The sequence below is a fragment of the Alligator mississippiensis genome, chromosome 4 (genome assembly GCF_030867095.1).
Source record: "Alligator mississippiensis isolate rAllMis1 chromosome 4, rAllMis1, whole genome shotgun sequence".
NCBI lineage: Eukaryota > Metazoa > Chordata > Crocodylia > Alligatoridae > Alligator > Alligator mississippiensis.
In genome coordinates, this window is record NC_081827.1 from 109,590,878 (window position 1) to 109,608,577 (window position 17,700).

At 46.6% G+C, this 17,700-nt stretch overlaps 1 protein-coding gene across 3 annotated transcripts in view; it reads right to left on the minus strand.

Moving 5' to 3' along the window:
- The window catches only part of SLC37A3 (solute carrier family 37 member 3), a 34,843-nt gene extending 17,339 nt beyond the window's left edge, over positions 1–17,504 (minus strand). For 2 of the 3 annotated variants that reach the window (XR_009461758.1, XM_014608659.3), the window contains exons 1-7: positions 17,462–17,504; positions 14,115–14,291; positions 13,275–13,389; positions 10,555–10,647; positions 7,221–7,304; positions 5,335–5,480; positions 4,449–4,545 (exon numbers count right to left, since the gene is read on the minus strand). Coding sequence is in view for 2 of the 3 variants with exons in the window: in XM_014608659.3 (XP_014464145.1) it covers positions 4,449–4,545; positions 5,335–5,480; positions 7,221–7,304; positions 10,555–10,647; positions 13,275–13,389; positions 14,115–14,215 (636 nt within the window). In the remaining variant the exon portion in view is untranslated. Of the gene's footprint in view, positions 1–4,448; positions 4,546–5,334; positions 5,481–7,220; positions 7,305–10,554; positions 10,648–13,274; positions 13,390–14,114; positions 14,292–17,415 lie in introns of all 3 variants that reach the window. The other variant, XM_014608660.3, reaches the window with a different exon arrangement.
- Between the last annotated feature and the right edge of the window lie 196 nt (positions 17,505–17,700).

The window sequence follows — 17,700 nt, forward strand, 5'->3', positions numbered from 1 at the left end:
AAGGCGGACACACAGGAACATAGGATCAGAGGAAAGTAGGGCTGAGGTCATCTAATCCAGCCCCCCCACCCCCCAATCTCAAGGCAGGATCATCCCTGACAAGTGTCTATCCACTTATTACATAGGTAAATACAATCCTACTCCTCTCAGCTCACGTCTCTAAAAGAAAATAAATACAGAATGCGAGGGCTCTTTGCCACTTTTTTGTGACTTAAGTGAAGATGAAGGTGTGCTCCAGAAGTAGCCTGATTAACAGCTTTTTTTTTTTTTTTTTTTTTTTTTTTTTTTTTTTTTTTAGGTGAGGCTCCCACTTTCCCACCTAGACAGACAGAATCGTTTGATATTGATATAAGTGACTGAAGTGAAACTATTACATCTGCAGCTTTCTGAAGTGATACAATGTAGCAAAACCATTGCAAGTTTAACCCCATTTCATTCTGGGTTACTTACAGCAATTCCACTTGTTTGTACTTCTGCAAGATTATGCTGATCTAAAAGTTAAATTACAACACCAAAACACTTCACAGCAGTAACTGCTCCTTTCCTTTAAAGCAGTTAAAAGGTGTAGTTTTAGGCAAATACGAGCCATTTTTGCCTAACATGTGGAACAGAATCTGGCCCATTTTCTTCTACTAACAACCACAGTCGGTGCCTCGCTAATTCCTCATGTTGAAAAGCAAAACCCAGGTAAGCATGTGGGCTTCTTTATAATTCCTAATCCTTAGCCTCCTGCTAGCACAGGGGAGCAAAACAAAACAAGTCATTGCGTTTCTATTATGCTGTAAATTTGCACAACAGGACTCCTCACCCTGGTCCTCAACAGAATTTATTCCCCTAGGAGCCAACAACAGGCTCTTCCATTACAAAAAAATATCCAGTTTCAAGTGAAAGACACTTGGGGAACTAAGTGCATTCTAAAAGATGTGGTAGGCCTATTACAGCCAAACCACTTTGACATGCATGGGCCACGTGAACAAAAATTTCTCTGCATCTACAGACCCAGATATAGTTTGTGATCAAGGCATTTGAACAAAGTGTCCAAACATTTGAGCCAGAAGTGTGCCCTAGGTGCCAAGAAGGCTAACAGCATACTGGGCTGAATTAGTAGGTGTATTGCCAGTAGGTCAAACAAAGTAATTATTCCCCTCTATTCAGCACTGGTCAGGCCACATCTGAAGTACTGCGTTCAGTTTTGGACCCCCCACTACAAAAAGGATGTGGACAAACTGGAAAGAGCCCAGCAGAGGGCAACAAAAATGGTGAAGGGGCTATGGGGACATGATTTATGAGGAAAGACTGGGGGAACTGGATTTATTTAGTCTAGAAAAGAGAAGACTGAGAGGAGACTTAATAGCAGCCTTCAACTACCGAAAGGGGGGTTCAAAAGAGGATGGTGGTGGCAGATGACAGAACAAGGAGCAACGGTCAAGTTGCAGCAAGGGAAATTTAGCTTAGATATTAAGAAAAATTCTCTCACTAGGAGAATAGTAAAAGACTGGAACAGGTTACCCAGAGAGGTAGTGGAAGCTCCATCTTTGGGGGTTTTCAAAATCCAGCTAGACAAAGCTTTGGCTGGGATGATCTAGTTAGGGCTGGTCCTGCTTTGAGCAGGGGGTTGGACTAGATGACCTCCTGAGGACCCTCCCAACCCTCACTTTCTACGATTTCCTTCTCTATGTTTTGCTTCATTGGAGCTTTCCAGAAGAGTGAATATTAATGATGTGCATCTGTTCTGTAAATACTGACTTACTCAGAACACATTAGCAATGTAACACTTATAAGCAAATGGGAGTGGGAGGGAAGCATGTGTGGGGACAAAACTTCCTAAAAAACAGTATGTGCTACTCAAAGGTAAAGACAAACTTAGATCTGTGATAGCAGTGACCTGAAGTTACTTCAGTATGAGAGAGGAAGCAGCCAGCAGGGAATCTGAGGTACCCTCCTCCACTTTGAAACTCCACCCCCAACCCTTGATAAGGAAACGTCCAGACCTTTAAGGTATGATGCAAACCCCATCAAGCTGCTGTGTGTGATCCCTATGTTAGGCCTGTGCGAAGCAGCAAGTATTTGCTTCGGATTCAGATTTGGCCGATTTGGAGGGACAACGATTCAATTCAGTGATTCAAATCACTGTCCCAATTCCATTAGGCCGATTTGGATCTGGAGATTCAGCCACAGACTATGCAGGCAGCAGTCCTCCACGATGCTGGACACAGCTGCGTCCAGCAGGTAAGTGTGTTGTGGTGGGCAGAGGGGGGGGAGGAGAGGGACATGGGAGAGACAGAACAACACCCCCACAGCAAGGAAGGGATTGGGGCTGGGGCAGGGGAGCTTGGGACTTGGGGAGTGGGGCTCCTGCCACTGAGCGCTGCCAGTCCAGGAGCTGCTTTTCTGGCGGCTCCTATAGTATGGGAGCAGGCGTGTGCACCCAGATCTGCTCAGGGCGAGCTGCGATTTGGACGGGCAGCGAAAGGTGCTAGAAGCGGGGGCTATACCCTCCTGCCACTCACTGGGGCAGTGAGGTGCAGGACAGTGCTGCTGCACTGCCTCAGACAAGCCCCCTCGACGGAAGCCATTCCAGCCTCCCCGTGTCTCCCAAACAAGCCACGGCTTCGCTCCTCTCTGCCCTGGCTGGATGAGCAGCAGCAGATCATGGAGGCGGATGCATGTGCCTGTATTGGGATGAGGCCGGTGGCAGGGGCTATGGGGAATTTTGGGGTGGCTGCAGGCCCCCCTCAACTGCACTCTGTGGGGCAGGCAAAGCCAGGGCTGCACTTCGGGCTACGGCTGGGGCTGGCCGCCCAGAGCACATCCCTGGCTCCACTCGCCCCACAGAGCGCTGCTCGGCAGTGAGCAGCTAGGGCTAGCCTCCTGAAGAGCAGCGCAACCCTGCCCAGCCCACCCCGCGCAGATGCAGGGGCACACACCCACTCCCATGCCCTTCCGGACCGGCAGCAAGAACAGAAAGCAGAGTGCCACTGGAGGAGCCACCAGAAGAGCAGTTCCCGGACCGTAGGCACACAATGGTGGGAGCCCCACTCTCCTAGTCCTGTGCTCTCCTGCCCCAGCAGGGAAGCTTGTCCCACCCTAATCCCTCCCTTGCTGTAGGGGCATTGATCTGCCCCCGCCCAAACCCCCCCCCTTCCCTCCCCCCTCTCCCCACCACAACAGACCTACCAGCTGGAAGCAGTTGTGTCCAGCGTCATGGAGGACTGCTGACTGTATAGTCCATCTCTGAATCTCTCTGAATCAATCTGGAGGCTTCCGAATCGATTCGGACCTTTTAATGGGTCTCCTGTTTTGATTCTGATTTGGCCGCCAAATCAGGCCCAATCTTCTCCAAATCGAATCGGCTACCGAAGCTTTGCACAGCCCTAACCTATATATTTCAATATTGGCAAGTACACCAAGAACCACAGATAGAAATTCATACCTTGGTGTATAACTCAGTAACTGTGCCCACACACAGGCATTATTTTTAGACACAAGAGACTGCTGGTAGTGAGGGAAGGTGTTTTGTTTCTACTACACATTACTATTGTTCTCAAACATGGCACCCGTAGGCAGGTAAAATATACCAAGATGTCATATAAAAGGCACAGCTTTCTGAGACTCTGGAAAATATCCAGACAACCTCAGTATGTTTACTGAGGAGTCCAAAGAGAGCTCACACTTAATTAAACCCCGTATCTATACCCTGCCCACAAAAAAGAAAAGCAAACTCCACAAGTAGAACCAAGTTGCAAATTCCAGCCACTTCTGGCACCAGTCCCTTTAAAAAGAGTAGGTCTTCCTATTCCTCCTCAACTCACACATAGCCAAAGGGATTTTAGTCAAGCTTTCAAAAAAAATTGTTTACACTCAACTTCTTGTTGAAAGTAGACAATGCCAGTCTAAAAGGTGAATGTTTTGGGAAGCTGTGAGAGGCTGAGAACAGGGGATTATAAAGAAAGCACTTGCTATGTTAATGATACCATAGTACAGGTGTATTTCTAGAAAAAGTCACATCAATAGCTAATCCTTACTACTAATTCCCTGGATTAGTGCTATGAGCACTCAGAGACGGATAGGCATCAGTGCCTCTACTTTTCAAAAGCACCACCTGCCAGTGAGCTAAAGAATTGTACTATATCTGGCTGCAAAGAACACTTTATCCCATCTAAGCCAGAAAGGCAATATCTCATAATACAGGCAGTTTTAAAGGGAAAGAATCCTTGCCTTGCACATCGGCTTATATGATACTCCTCTCTCTGTCCGCCTGGAGTTGGGATGGGAAAGAGAGGAATACCTACCTGGTGTGTCTACCACTTAACAAGAAAGAGGGCCAAAACATATTGGTTCTGTTCAGTTACCACAGACAAGGCGTGAAATGTCTGAACAAGCCAGCCCCTTCTGCATAACTAAGGTAGACACAAGCCTCTAGGTAGGAATCACACAGCACAACCCACCTCATAGCCATACTTCAGCACACAGGATGCAAGGAAGGCTCCCAGAATGTTCCCCACCGATGCACAGGCACTCCAGAGTCCAAAAACAAAGCCCCTCCTGAGTGAGTCATGAGAAAGGATGAAAAATAAAGCAAAGGGGAAAGTGTTAGAATGGCTGAATCTCCCTTTCCGTCACATCCAAAAGAATCTCTTCTTTAAAATAAAATTCCAAATAACCAGTGTACAATATACTAAGTCAATATGTGTCAGATCCTGTTGTGCAAAAGTCAAACTAGGGTCTGGGCCAGCTATGTCAGGACACTAGGCACTGGGTTGGATCTGGTCTCCTAGACACTATCGAAATGACAGGTTCAGTTTTTACAGCAGATCAAAGTCCTTGCTAAGCTCCTGGGACTGCCTAGTATTGGCTTACTTTACATGCTTTGAAACAACTTCTAAGATCTGGAAGTTTAATACGTTACATGTCAAATAACCTAGGTGTGCAATTTTACAGGCATGTGTGCAATTTACACGTACACAAATCCTGCAACTTTGTTCGAAATGCATAATCATACATGTTGGCTTCCACATATAGAGCAATGTTTGGTAACAAAGCATGTTTCATCACAACAGAACAAACTTAACTCTGACCTAACGTAAGTTAGACTTAATCATCATGTAATGAACTCCGTATTATTTCATAATCAGATGAACAGTAATTATCAGGGCAGTTTAAAAAGTAGGTCATTCACTATTCTTCTATGTGCTTTTTATTGCTTGGGTGCTGCATGTGTAAGAACATTATCACTTAGCAACCCTAACCTGATTTGTAAAAGAAGATTTTCTGTTTAGGAATTTCAATCAAAACTGTAAAGATGAACTCACTGACAGGAGAAATATGACGTACCCAGCTTTTCCAAACCAGTTTCCCATGACAGCAACAACGCAGGGCCAGCCGGTGGACTGCAACAAGCCATTCAGGACCCATAAGCAGCAGTAGAACCACTTGTTGTAGAAGTGCAGCCATTCTGTGACAGTGCCGAACAAAAATACCTGTGGGAGGGGAAAGGAAGAGGAGAAAAAAAAACAAAAAACTGTTGCTGCCACTAGACTGTGATGCATAGGAACTATAAAGGCTAACCGATTTCACCTGAAACCTGGGAAAGAGAGGAAATTAAAGAAAAAAACAGGACACTGCCTCAAATTAGATTTAGAGGCAACTGCGCCACCTGCTGCATCTCCAACAGTACTTTTTGCAGCACCCCAAGCACCTCCGTCCAGTGCTGAACCTAGCTTAGTCAAAAGATCACAGCCCAAAGAGTTATGGCTGCAAGTTATTCACAAAATAAAACAAGATGTACAGGAGATTTGTAGCAATATTTTAACACATTAGCTTTAGGAATTTCTACTTAACCAATGCATAAACCTTGCTGTCTCTCGCAAGAAACTTGCAAAAAACCACAACCCCCCTTCCCCCCCAACAGTACTTCCATTCTTTCCTTCACAAATGCTCAATAGCAGAGAGTAGAGTTGGATGTCAAATTATTAAAACACTAGGAATGAATATTATATATACATATATAAATCTGCAACTGGTCTCCCAGGTATTGGAATGAATCTGAGGCATAATGCATATTTTGATGCAATCTGAATAATACATCTTGACAAAATAAAATTCATTCACTACATATGCATGGAAACTTGAGACTAAACTAGTCATTCCTTCTTTACAAATATACCCTTTTGAATATTTTACACACACACCCCTCCATCTGAAAAAGAATGATCACTTTAATACCAGTTTATTAGTTACCATTTCCTAAAAACACTGAATAAGACGGTTGGGAAAGCATACATTTAAAGCATCAAGCATTTAAAGTTACATAGAGACTTAGAAAACATTCAGGATGCACAGAATGAAGAGCGCAGGCCCAGATTTGGTCCCTCAGAAACTCAAGCAACTCCTGAAGTCTTTAGTCTTACCAACATAAAGTTCTGTTGACACAGCTACATTGGCATGGGGCACAAAATGATTACACTTCACAGCTAACATACATAGATAGTTATAACAGCAAACCCTGACACACCGATGCAACTCTGACAGTAGAGAGCTCCTGCTCACAGTTGTGTCTGTTCCCAAACACCAGCAGCTGCAGCTTTGAAAGCTGCAGCTTCATAATGGACAGACATGCATTTTAAATGCGCCAAATCCCAATCCAAGTTGGAGCACTTCAGCACTGGGCAGAAGTCTGGCGGCTCCACCATGGAGGACTTCAAAATGGCCACAAAGGCATACAGTGTTGGTGCTCTCCAGCCAAGGTCTCCAGAAGTTCTCAATGACAGCCAAGCACACATGAAAATGTTCACTGACTTTCTTGATCTTAGCCCTATGTTCAGAATGTGAGGGTACCAAAGCACTGTAGAATGACAAGTGATCAAGCAACCCCCTATTGCGCTCCACTGGAGGATGCATACCTTTCAAGGAAGTACTTCAAGGACATTCTCTTTTTTGAGGATGATTCCTGAAGTGCTTCTTCAGCTACGAAAACTTGTTACCACTACCTGGAACACTTCAAAGACACTTGGAGTCCTACAAACAGCATGTCTGTTCATGGCCAACATAAACTAAGCCTAGGCCAGAGACCCCCAAAGATTTCAAACAAAAATGCATGGTGTCAAAAATATTCAGGCCTTTAAGTTCAAAGACATGGAAATCATGTAATTCTATTCTAACCAAAAATATGAGTTTCACATTAATAAGTTCTGACCGGAGAGAGGCATTTTCCAACTTACCACCAGTGCAGAGGAGCACATGCCAAAAGACAAAACCCAGCGTAAGTTCAGGCGATCTCCAACTATGCCACTGACAAAGAGACCCTAAGAAAACAGATGAGCAGGTTAAAGTCAAAATTTATACTTGTATTAAAGTGTTGCCTTAAGAGTTAAAGGAATGCTGGGAAATCAAGCTTTAACCCCAAAAGAAGAAAACTTTTATAAATCTAACCTAATGTCAAGAGAAACAACTCTGATGACAGAGAACCCCCTTGAACGTCTATAACCCAAATTTGGCCACACTGAACTAATTCAAGACAGCCAGGAAGTGACACTGATCAAATTACGAACAAAAGTAAAGCTGTTAATCTGGTTTTGGTGTCCGAAACAGTGAAAACTAAGATTTCTGAAAGTTCAGCTCTAATTCAAGATGTTACTGGTAATTCAAGGTAGGCATATTTGCAAGAGCCAAGGACTTTCTGGGCTCAAAAATTATCCAACCTCTCTTTCACTTATACGGTTGGCCCAAAACATGATGGCACAAAAAGCCCTTGCCTCTTGCAAATATCCTAGAACATCACAACTGCAATGACACTCCAACCCTACTGAAGATATTTGCCCAACTTTAGAAATGTGACAAAGGAATGTTGTTAAGTAGAGGTGCACTAGTGCATTGGCTGCATATTGGACTGGCACCAATACAAGGAAAATTAACATTATCAGCCATCAACTTTTTTTGCCCTGTGTGTCTGATAATGTCACGATAAATGCCGCACGCATGTGCACAGCTGCAGCATGTGCACAGCCAGGAATGCAGCCCGGCAACTTGGAAAGCAGCATCTGGCTGGTAAGTCTGTGTGGGGGGGAAGGGGAGTGGGAGAGGGAAGGGGCATGGGATGGGGAGAACAGATCAAGGTCCCCATGGTGAGGGTGTCGGGCAGGGGCTAGGTTTGGGGTGGGGGCAGGCGCTGCCCAGCCCAACCAGGGTGGTGAATGTGATCCTGGGGCAGTGGCAACACATAGGGGGTGCACATACACCCCGAGAGCCAGCGTTCCTGGGCAAGGGAGGTAGGCAAGAGTGCTGGTGCCCCCCCCTCCCGAGAGTGCTGGCTGGGGAAAAGGGGTGCCAGGAGAAGTGCTCCCCCTGTGGCTGATCACACTCTCCTGGAAGTGGCAGCGGCATGCCGCTGCCACTTGTGGATCTGTGGCAACCCCACTCCCCCGGTCGGCAAGATCAGCCATGGTGGGACCCTCCCACCCCAGTCACTGACTGTCCGCTGGAGGGGACAAGTGCCTCCCCCTGACTCAGGAGGCACCAGCTGCCCATGCCCTGGGGGGCAGTTCATCTAGAGGGCGTGGAGGGGAAGCAGCTCCCCACCACTGCGTGCATACCCCTGGGGAAGGCATGGGGGGCATGTGTTGTCCCCCCCCCCCAAAAAAATCTGTGCACAGGGCAAAGGTGGGGAATGCTGGGGTGGTTCTAGACTCCCCAAACTCCACCAGCACCGCCCCTGTTCAAGGCACTCTGCTCTGCTGCCTTTCCCTTGGGAGCCGGGCCACGTGAGAGAAAGGCAGCAGAGCAGTGCCCAGAGCATGGGCAGTGCTGGGGTGGGAGGCTTGAGGGGACTAATCACCCCAAAATTCCATGTAGCCACCCCTCCCAGCACTACAGCCATCACCACCCGCCTGGCACAGCTAAGCCCACCCCACCCCTACTGGGAAAAGGCTGGCATAGCCCCTGGCCCCGAGCGGGCAGCCAGGCCTCACCCCACACACAAATCCAGGAGTCGCATGCCCCCCATGCCTCCCCTGGGGGTGCACACAGTGGCCACCCACCCCCCCTGCACTCCCTTACTGTTAAGGTACTCAACTCAAGAATCTAATTACCAGGTTTTGACACTGAGAGAGACTCCAATATGTGACATACAGGCTACCGCTCATCTGTGCTATACCAAGGAACAGAACACATGTTATCCTACAGACTAACAAGCAACCTATTAAAAGCCTCCATAGCTCTGCATAATGTACCTAAAGACAAACATTTATGTGGCTTGTCAGCCTTCCTCACCAACCCTCTCTATTTTCTGGCTCATTACCATAACAGGCCATAGTAGCAAGTGTAACATGCTGCTGTTTCATAATTTTTTTAGACTGAAGACAAGTTTTTAGAGTTCAGATCAATGTGCCCTTATCACACCATGCAGGTATGGCAGGATCAAATGCACTGAGCTGCTCCATGCACACTGACATGGAATCAGGAATCAGACCCAGTTGTGTTCATGTAGCATTGTGAGTGCACTAATTATGCGTTCTGAATCAGTTGTAAGGTGCCTCCCAGAGGACCATGCAGCCACCCTGCTTCTCATTCAGGGGGTAGCACACATGTAGCAGCACAGCCTATTTAATTGTGCCCATGTCTTTACCGGACGTACGTCCTAAAAGACATGGAAGTGAATGGGTAGAAAGAAAATATTAAACTGGATTATATGCCGAGTATCTTTTGCTATTCCTTTTTGGGGCATTCAGTTTGCAGTTCTAAAATGGATGGATAGATGTCTGTCGAACCAATTTGTAGATTGCTTCAGAGACATAACTTATCTGGCGGATGGTGGTAGGAAAGCAGAAACGAGAGTGAAAGAATGATACTGCTCACATTCCTGAACACTTTAATCCAGGGACTGGCAACCTTTCTGGACGAGAGACCCAATTAAGGTAGCTCAGTCCCAAGGGAGGCCGCCACTTCCCTCTGCCACCAAACTGTCACCTGCACTGCCAAGTCTCCCCTGCCAAATTGCCACTGAAACCCCAACTTTACAGGCTGAATAAATATCACTTAGGGTGCTGCTGTCGTGCGAGGCTGCTGCTCCAATGGGCTGTAATTACAGTGTGTTGAAGCACACTCGATTAATCGAGTCTGTGGGAGTGTACTAATTAGCATGCTCCAGCAGACTCACCATCTTGTGTATTCAGCATCCCCATGCTTCAAATTGGCAGTGGGCCACTTTAACTAAAGCTTGTCAAATGAGCTTTAGTTAAAGCACCACTGCTGCCATTTTAGAGCACAGGAAACTGAATCCACAAGATGATGAGGGCACTTTAGAGTGGCTCTCAGAGCTACTCTAATTATAGAGCCTCCCCACCACCGCCACCCCCTAGAGCACAAGTAAAGAAGCCCTTTGGACCGAATCCAGCCCATGGGTGGTAGATAGCCAATCCCTACTCTAACATCATTAGTATCAGCCATGCCTAGACAGCAGATTTTCTCCTCCCCTCTTCTTTTCCCTGAACAAAGAAAACCCAACCACTTAGTAGGTGACTGTCCCCCACCATTTCCACCCCAGTATATTTTACTCACCACAGCATAGGAAAAGAGAAAGATAGTGTCCAAAGTCCCCAGGAAGAGAGTAGCTTCTTCCGCAGTAGAAAATAAATGGCTACTGTTCCAGAGCTAGAAAAGAAACAGGTCGCATCATGAATCTCTGAAGAGCCTGGTTTTACTTTGTTCTTAAGCAATACAATTTCATCTGCTTCAGAGACAAAACATACAAAAGCCTATCTGTTAAAATATTTTCATGACTGAATGAATCAAAACTATCTTTGATTTCATCTATTGCAAAAAGCTCTCAATGCCTCCTTCTAGGTACCTCAACTACCTACCGAAACTCATGATAAGAAACCAGGATTGAGAAACATGCCACGGAAGTACAGGCTCCCTCGCATACAATCTCTCCTGGAACTTCCAATCTAAAAATTAAACAAGTAACCTTGTAAGTGACAGCCCACAACTATGGAGGAAAGACAAACAAAAAAAAGCAAAGGGAAAGTGCTATTGTTCTTGGGAAAGTGCTATTGACAAAGCATTTCAATGACTGACTTTATTGCTAGCTTGTGTTTAAACGGGGATTTAAATTTTATTTTCAGTGTGATCTGACCCAGGAGGGAAAATGGTAATCCCATAGCTTACATCAGTGATAGACCACAAGCTGAAAACAGTTAGCTTTCAGGATGGATTGGGAGGATAAAAAAAATAGTTAATCAGAAAAAATAACTAACTAACCCTTAAGGGTAAGATTTCCTGTGTTAGGAGGCATTTACTCCACTTTACCAACTGCACTTTTGTTTCTTTCAAACTCTTTCTGGGCACCTTTTTCTTTTAAATGTGTTTGCACAATCAGGCCTGATTTGTGACTGGTGCTTTATTTGCTCTGTAATGACAACAGATGCATTTTTCATTTCTTTGCCTTTAGCCAGGTCAGTACATGGAGTCTTTCCATCCAAGTACTTGTTACACCTACCCTTACTCTGCTTATGAAATCTGTCCAGGCTATGGCATACCAACAATTCTCTTTCATTAGGTTTTCCAAAAATGTAATATACCCCCATATTTCTAAAAAAAAAAGGCTAAAGACCTCTAATTACTGCCATTAGAGGTCACTAGAAACCATCTAGATCAGTAACTCCCCAAACCATGGCAGGCAGTTCAACAGACCATACCAAGTAGCCTGGCCACATATTTCATAGATGTCATAGACATTAGGGCTGGAAGGGACCTCGGAAGATCACTGAGTCCAGCCCCCTGCCCAAAGGGCAGGAAGTCAGCTGGGGTCATAGGATCCCAGCAAGATAAGCACCCAATTTACTCCTGAAGGTGTTCAATGTAGGTGCTTGAACCACCTCCGATGGCAGGCTGTTCCAGACCTTGGGGGCTCAGACAGTAAAGAAATTCTTCCTTATGTCCAGCCTGAAACGGTCTTGCAGGAGTTTATAACCATTCGACCTCGTCATCCCTTGGGGCGCTCTGGTGAACAAACGCATAGGGTCACCCCTTATTTCTCAATTAGAAGTGAGAGAAGGGTGCATAGTGATCTGTGAGCAATTCTGAACATTGACTGTGTTCTGGTCACCAAAACAGTCCTCAAGCCACTGATCTATGTTATTTTACTAGCACAATAATTTTATCATCTCCTCTCAAAGAAAGCTAAGCATATAAAGTGGTTCAATTCCAATTAATAGATAGAATATTACATCACACTACTTTGTTTCACAGCTACCAATGTGTGCTAGTCTCTTTATAAACATATGTAAATAAATACATTTATATACAAGTAAAAATATGTAAGCCAGAGAGCTGTAGAAGATCAGAAGTTTACCGTTTATAATCATTATAAACACAAAAGTATCAGCACTTCACCTTTTTGCAAGCATTCAAAGGACTGGCCATTTCTATAAATAACAAGGGCAGTCCAAATTACCAATAGCAAGAATAAAAGGTCTGGAAGACGCCACTCTCTCACCAATGGATTTAGGAAAAAATACTTCCTTGCGGACAAGTTATTAATGTGCAGCTCCCTGTATTATCATCCTGAAGCATCTAGAGCTAGCCACAGTTGGAGACAGGCTGATACAGCATGGCAATCCTGTGTTCCTAACACAAAAAGGATCTCTCTCTGTTAGTGTTTCAAATTAATGGGAGTTGCATACAAGCATGGGAGGGAAAATAAGCATTTGCACAGGGAAGCAGGCAAGTGCAGTATATTTACTAAGTCCAAATACTGTTGAAACTCACACTGATTTTACTATAAAAAGACATTGGGAACTGCTGTTTGTTCAGCACTTTTGAAAAAGCAGGACAACTCTGTGGGCCTAGGTTTAGACACAAAATTAAAGAATATTATGGCTGCTATGTATAAACAGGTTGGATCTTGGGACAGTTCTTCTTTCCCTCCAATGCTGGGCAGCCTAGAAAAGATAAATGCCACCACTAACACCACCAAAGCTGGGATGCAACAGATCAAACAGACTGAGGTGCAACTCCCAGTGCCATAGACAGTGTTTTTCTTGTTTTCATTCTACTGGCTACAGTACAAAAGTTTTCCTCTAGATGCACCACCCTCATTCTAACATTTTAACTGTCACATCTCAGGAAGTTCCTTTAATGGCCCAGTGGGAAAGACCCTGATAACCAGTGACAACCCACAGTCTATAGGTTGAGGATGACTGTGGTCAGTCACCTGAGGCTTCAAACATTTTAGTCAAAGGCACCCCTGGTGCAGAGAGAGAGTTGCCTGTCCTTACCTCATATGGCTGGAGTTCCATGGCAGTGTTGTTGAGGAAAGTAGGGGTCCACTGGCTAGAAATGCTGACCTTGACATTGCTGAAAGTCTTTCTGGAAGCATGGAGCAGGGAGTAACTATCAAAGGGAAAGAAAACAAAGAGGCTGTCAGCCCATCACTGGAACAAAAACAGAAAACGGCTCAAGATTCAGATTGTCTTTCATAGGGCCAGACAAAAATGGAGCTCTGACTGTTTTGGAAAATTAAGGGGAGGGGGAAAAGAAGTGGCCTAATTTACTGCAGGATACCCTAAATTTTGTTTATGAAGAAGGAATACCAGGCCCAGGAGTGAATGTCATCAGCATCACATTTTTGTAGAACATCTACCAGTTATATTCTTTCTCTGCCTAGAAAACTGGCTACAGAATACAGAAGGGAAGAGAGCTCCTAGCAGTCATACAGTTCTCCTGCTGGGTAGACCACTCATTAGAGCTCTTCCCAGTAGTAGGTTACTTTCTGCCAGTTTTGGGAAGCTGCCCACCACACTGGTTCTTCAACATCTTCTGGTTTCTGGTATTTTGCAACATAAGTCTGTATGCAGTGGAAAATGCAGTTCAGACTGTCCGTCATCAGTACTGTTCACAGCAACATCCAACACCAAGTACTGTGTGCCTGCACATTTAGTTATCTCAACGAACTAGAAGCTCTGGCATCACAATCTCTACAGCCTTGCTCCTTTGCTTGTAAAGAATTTAGTACAAGGCATTCTCATTACCCTCCTTTTCCTCCTCTCCATATGTCCATTACCCCCAACTCACATGGGTGAACAAACACCATGCAGATCCAGGAGCAGCTGACCTACCTGAAAAAGGTAAGCAGGAACACAGCAATGTGATGATGAGTGCAGATGGACGCAAGGGCCCTGTTTCCAGGTTGCCTCCGTAAGCTCCTAGGCATAGCCATCCTTCTGGCCTCCCCCTTCCTGCTCCTGCCCTTGGCGTCAGGGGCTAGACGGTAGCTTAAGTCATCTCTATTCTCACTTAGAAAAGAAAAAAATACTATTTTTACAGAAATCTCAAAATATAAACAAAATCTCAAAATACTGTTCAGTAAGTAGCTGGAAAGTGAGGTTAGGTTAGAGGGGTGATTCTCGACCAGGGTGCCAGCGCACCCTGGGGTGCCTCGAGGTTCTTTCAAGGGTGATGCAGGGTGCCATACAATGTTAGCATTGTTAGGTTTGCAAACATGATTCACAAGATAAACCCAGAGATTAAAACAGAAATCCATAACTGTGGTCTGAGTTCTTTACTATAGAAACATATTAGACCATTTTTTGTGTTGTCAAAAAGAGTGAAAACTAAGAGCTGGCCTTTTCTAAGGGGTGCCTCAAGCCTCAAAAAGGTTGAGAACCACCAATTTAAAAGCCAAGGTGCTAGTAGCCAAGCACCTCAACTTGGTTCAAGACCGACTGTCAGAAAACCCTAGGTCATGTCCCTGTACAATACCAGGTGAACCATTTCTTTGCCTTTCAGTGTCCCCATATGTAGAGCACTGACGCCAAATACCTATAAGAACAAGAAGTTCAAGTCACAGAGTAGAAACTTTTATTTAAAGCTTCTAATCTAGATCAGAAAAACTGCAAAGGAACAGTACAGTCCTTGCTAGAAATTAAGTGGAATGGAATAGACTCGAGAGGTTCCTGCCAATTTTACATAAAATTAATCTATTCTCATCTTCAAAGTGGGTACTCAAAGAAAAATACTTGTGCTAAAATTACTGCTACCTATGAAAGAAAATGAGTGGATGGTTTATATCCTGGGATACCCTGGAGCCTACTGAATGTTACATCATCAGTTTCTGCTCGATAACGTCATTGTCAATAGCAGTAGCTCAGTAACAAAGTCATTTTTGGGACAGCTTTTTTTTTTTTTTGCAAGCTCATTTTATGAAAGTTAGAAGGGCAAATACATTGCAACACGCACACACTGTTGAGACAGGATTGGGTGGTGGGGAAATAAACTTATGCTGTGATAATTTCCACACTGACCACTCAAGTCAAATGAGAGAACCATGCAGTGTGAGCTGCATTTTAAAACAGCCTGCCAGGGGTGGGCAAAATACAGCCCGCCAGCTGGATCCAGTCTGCCAAGGGATTTTATTAAGCCCGTGGCAGGTCCCTTGGCCCAGGCATGGAGAACAGCCTAAGCCATGGCATACGCAGCTGGTCCCACCACCTGGGGCACACAATGGGGCTGGCGTGGGACAGCACCCAGACTCTTTCCCAGAAGCTCTGGTGGCAGCGGCTCTTTCTGGTTGCCACTGCCAGTGTCGCTGAAACGGCTGCACCCAGCCCTGCTGCCCAAGCACCCACCACCAAGTGGAGCGGGTGCACAGGGTCTCCACAGAGACCAGCCCAGGACCCCCACAGGCAGGGCACGCTGGACCAGATGGGTGGGCAGAGAGCAGTGTCCGAGGAGGGGGACTGGCAGCCTGGGCTGGGATTATGAGATGGTGACAGTGCACGGTCAGGGCCCAGGGTAGAGCCACAATCTGCTTCCTGCACATCCTTGCGATCGGTGCCAGTTCCACAGGAAGAGGCATGCAGGGAGCAGATTGCAGCTATGCCCCCCACTCCGTTGCACTGGGTCAGCACCCCCACCGCTCCAACAGCTAACCAAAACTCTCTGAATGGCCCTCCAGCCCAAATAATTGTCTGCCCCTAATCTAGACCCAAACATTCTGCATTCGCATAGTTTATCAGTCAAGAAACACAGAAATCCTCTCTTTGTGTTTGCAGACATCCTTACCGTGCTTTACTCATTCAACAAGTCTACAAGAAGACAATACATTGCCTCAAGTTCAGTTTGGAGAACACCTTGCCATCCAGTTTCCCACTTGCTTTTCTAAATTCCTGGTGCCAACTGCCACCAAGAACAAGTCTTTAAAGGAAAGCAAGCCATCTTAAAACATATCCTGCCTGTTGGGCAACTCGGAAGAGACAAGGTCCCTCCTGCTGTGAGGAATTTATCCCACAAAGCATACACTTGACTTCTAGAACTTTAGCAAACACAAACATAACATCTCACCGGTCACATTTCTCCAACCCCTTTTTAAAACCTAACCGGTGTTTACCGCAAGGTCTGGGAGGTATTTATATAGCACCTATCACTGCAAAAACTAAGCTAACCTTCCCTCCAGCCTGTTCATGTCAGCTGCCTTTCTTGAAGGTGACCTGCAGAGGCACCAGTAATGGTTGCACGCTCTCTTTTTTTTCTTTTTTATGGGATAGAGAAGAGGCCAGAAATGGGAACTGGCAGGTCTATGTGAGGGGCAGAGGCCACAGAGCCTTCAGCTGCGGGGAGCAGGGAGCCACTTCTCAGATCAGCTTCTGGAACAAGTTAAAGACAGTAGCTCGAGTTAGGATTGGCAATGATGTCTGACCCGGCTTTCTACAGCTTCCTAGTGCAGTTAATTTATGCTATCCAGGGAACAGGCATCATTTGAACATCGTTGCGTTTTTACTCAGTAGCCACTACTCTTCTGGCATGAAAACATGGTCAAATACATCTAAAAATGAACAAATGAAGGAAGCCCTAAAGAGGCCAAAACAAAGCAGGATTTCAGTGGCAGTGCCTGAACCTGGGCTTCTCGGTGGAGGGCAGCAGTGCGAGCACCCCCTGGTGGGGTAGGGTTGCCAACCCTCCTGGACCAGCCAGGAGTCTACCAGAAAAGGCACTGATTTCCCAGTGAGGACTAAAAGCAGTCCGGGAGATGGATATAGTGAAGGGCTTGAACAGTACAATTAATGACATTACGTCATCGGGGGGGGGGGGAAATCTCCCCGAATAGCTTCAGTCAGAGCTAGCAACCCTACGAAGGGGTAACCCCAGCCCCACGGCCTGGGCCAGACAGTGAGCGTGGCCCGACGCCCGCCTATCCCCCGGGGCTGCCCCATGGCGGGGCCCTGCGTGCGTGGCAGCCCCCAGCGGGCGGCGGGAAAAGACCCCTCCCCCCTCCCTGCGTCACGCGACCGATGGAGCCCACCTACGTCACCCGCGCTCCCCAACCGCCCGCAGCCCTCCCGCCCCCCATCGGGGGCTTCTAGGGAACGGCCCAGGCAAACCAGCACCTCCTCGCACATCAAACGCCGTTTCCAACCCCACCTGCACCCCGGCGCAACTCCGCGAGCTCCACGTCGGCACCACTCACCTGCCGCCCGCCCCACGCCCCGACTGGGCTCGCGGGAAGTCACGTGATCCACCCCTCCTCCCTTCCGCCCCGGCGCCCGCTGGGAGTCGTAGTCCCCGCCCCGCCGCGCGCGGTCCTCCCCCGCCCCTTCCTGCGGCGCCCGACTACGTTTCCCAGCAGCCCCCGAGCGCGGAGGGGGCGGTGCGCAGCCTCGACCAGGCCCGGCAGGTGAGAGGCGGAGCCGGCGGCAGGTGCGCGGG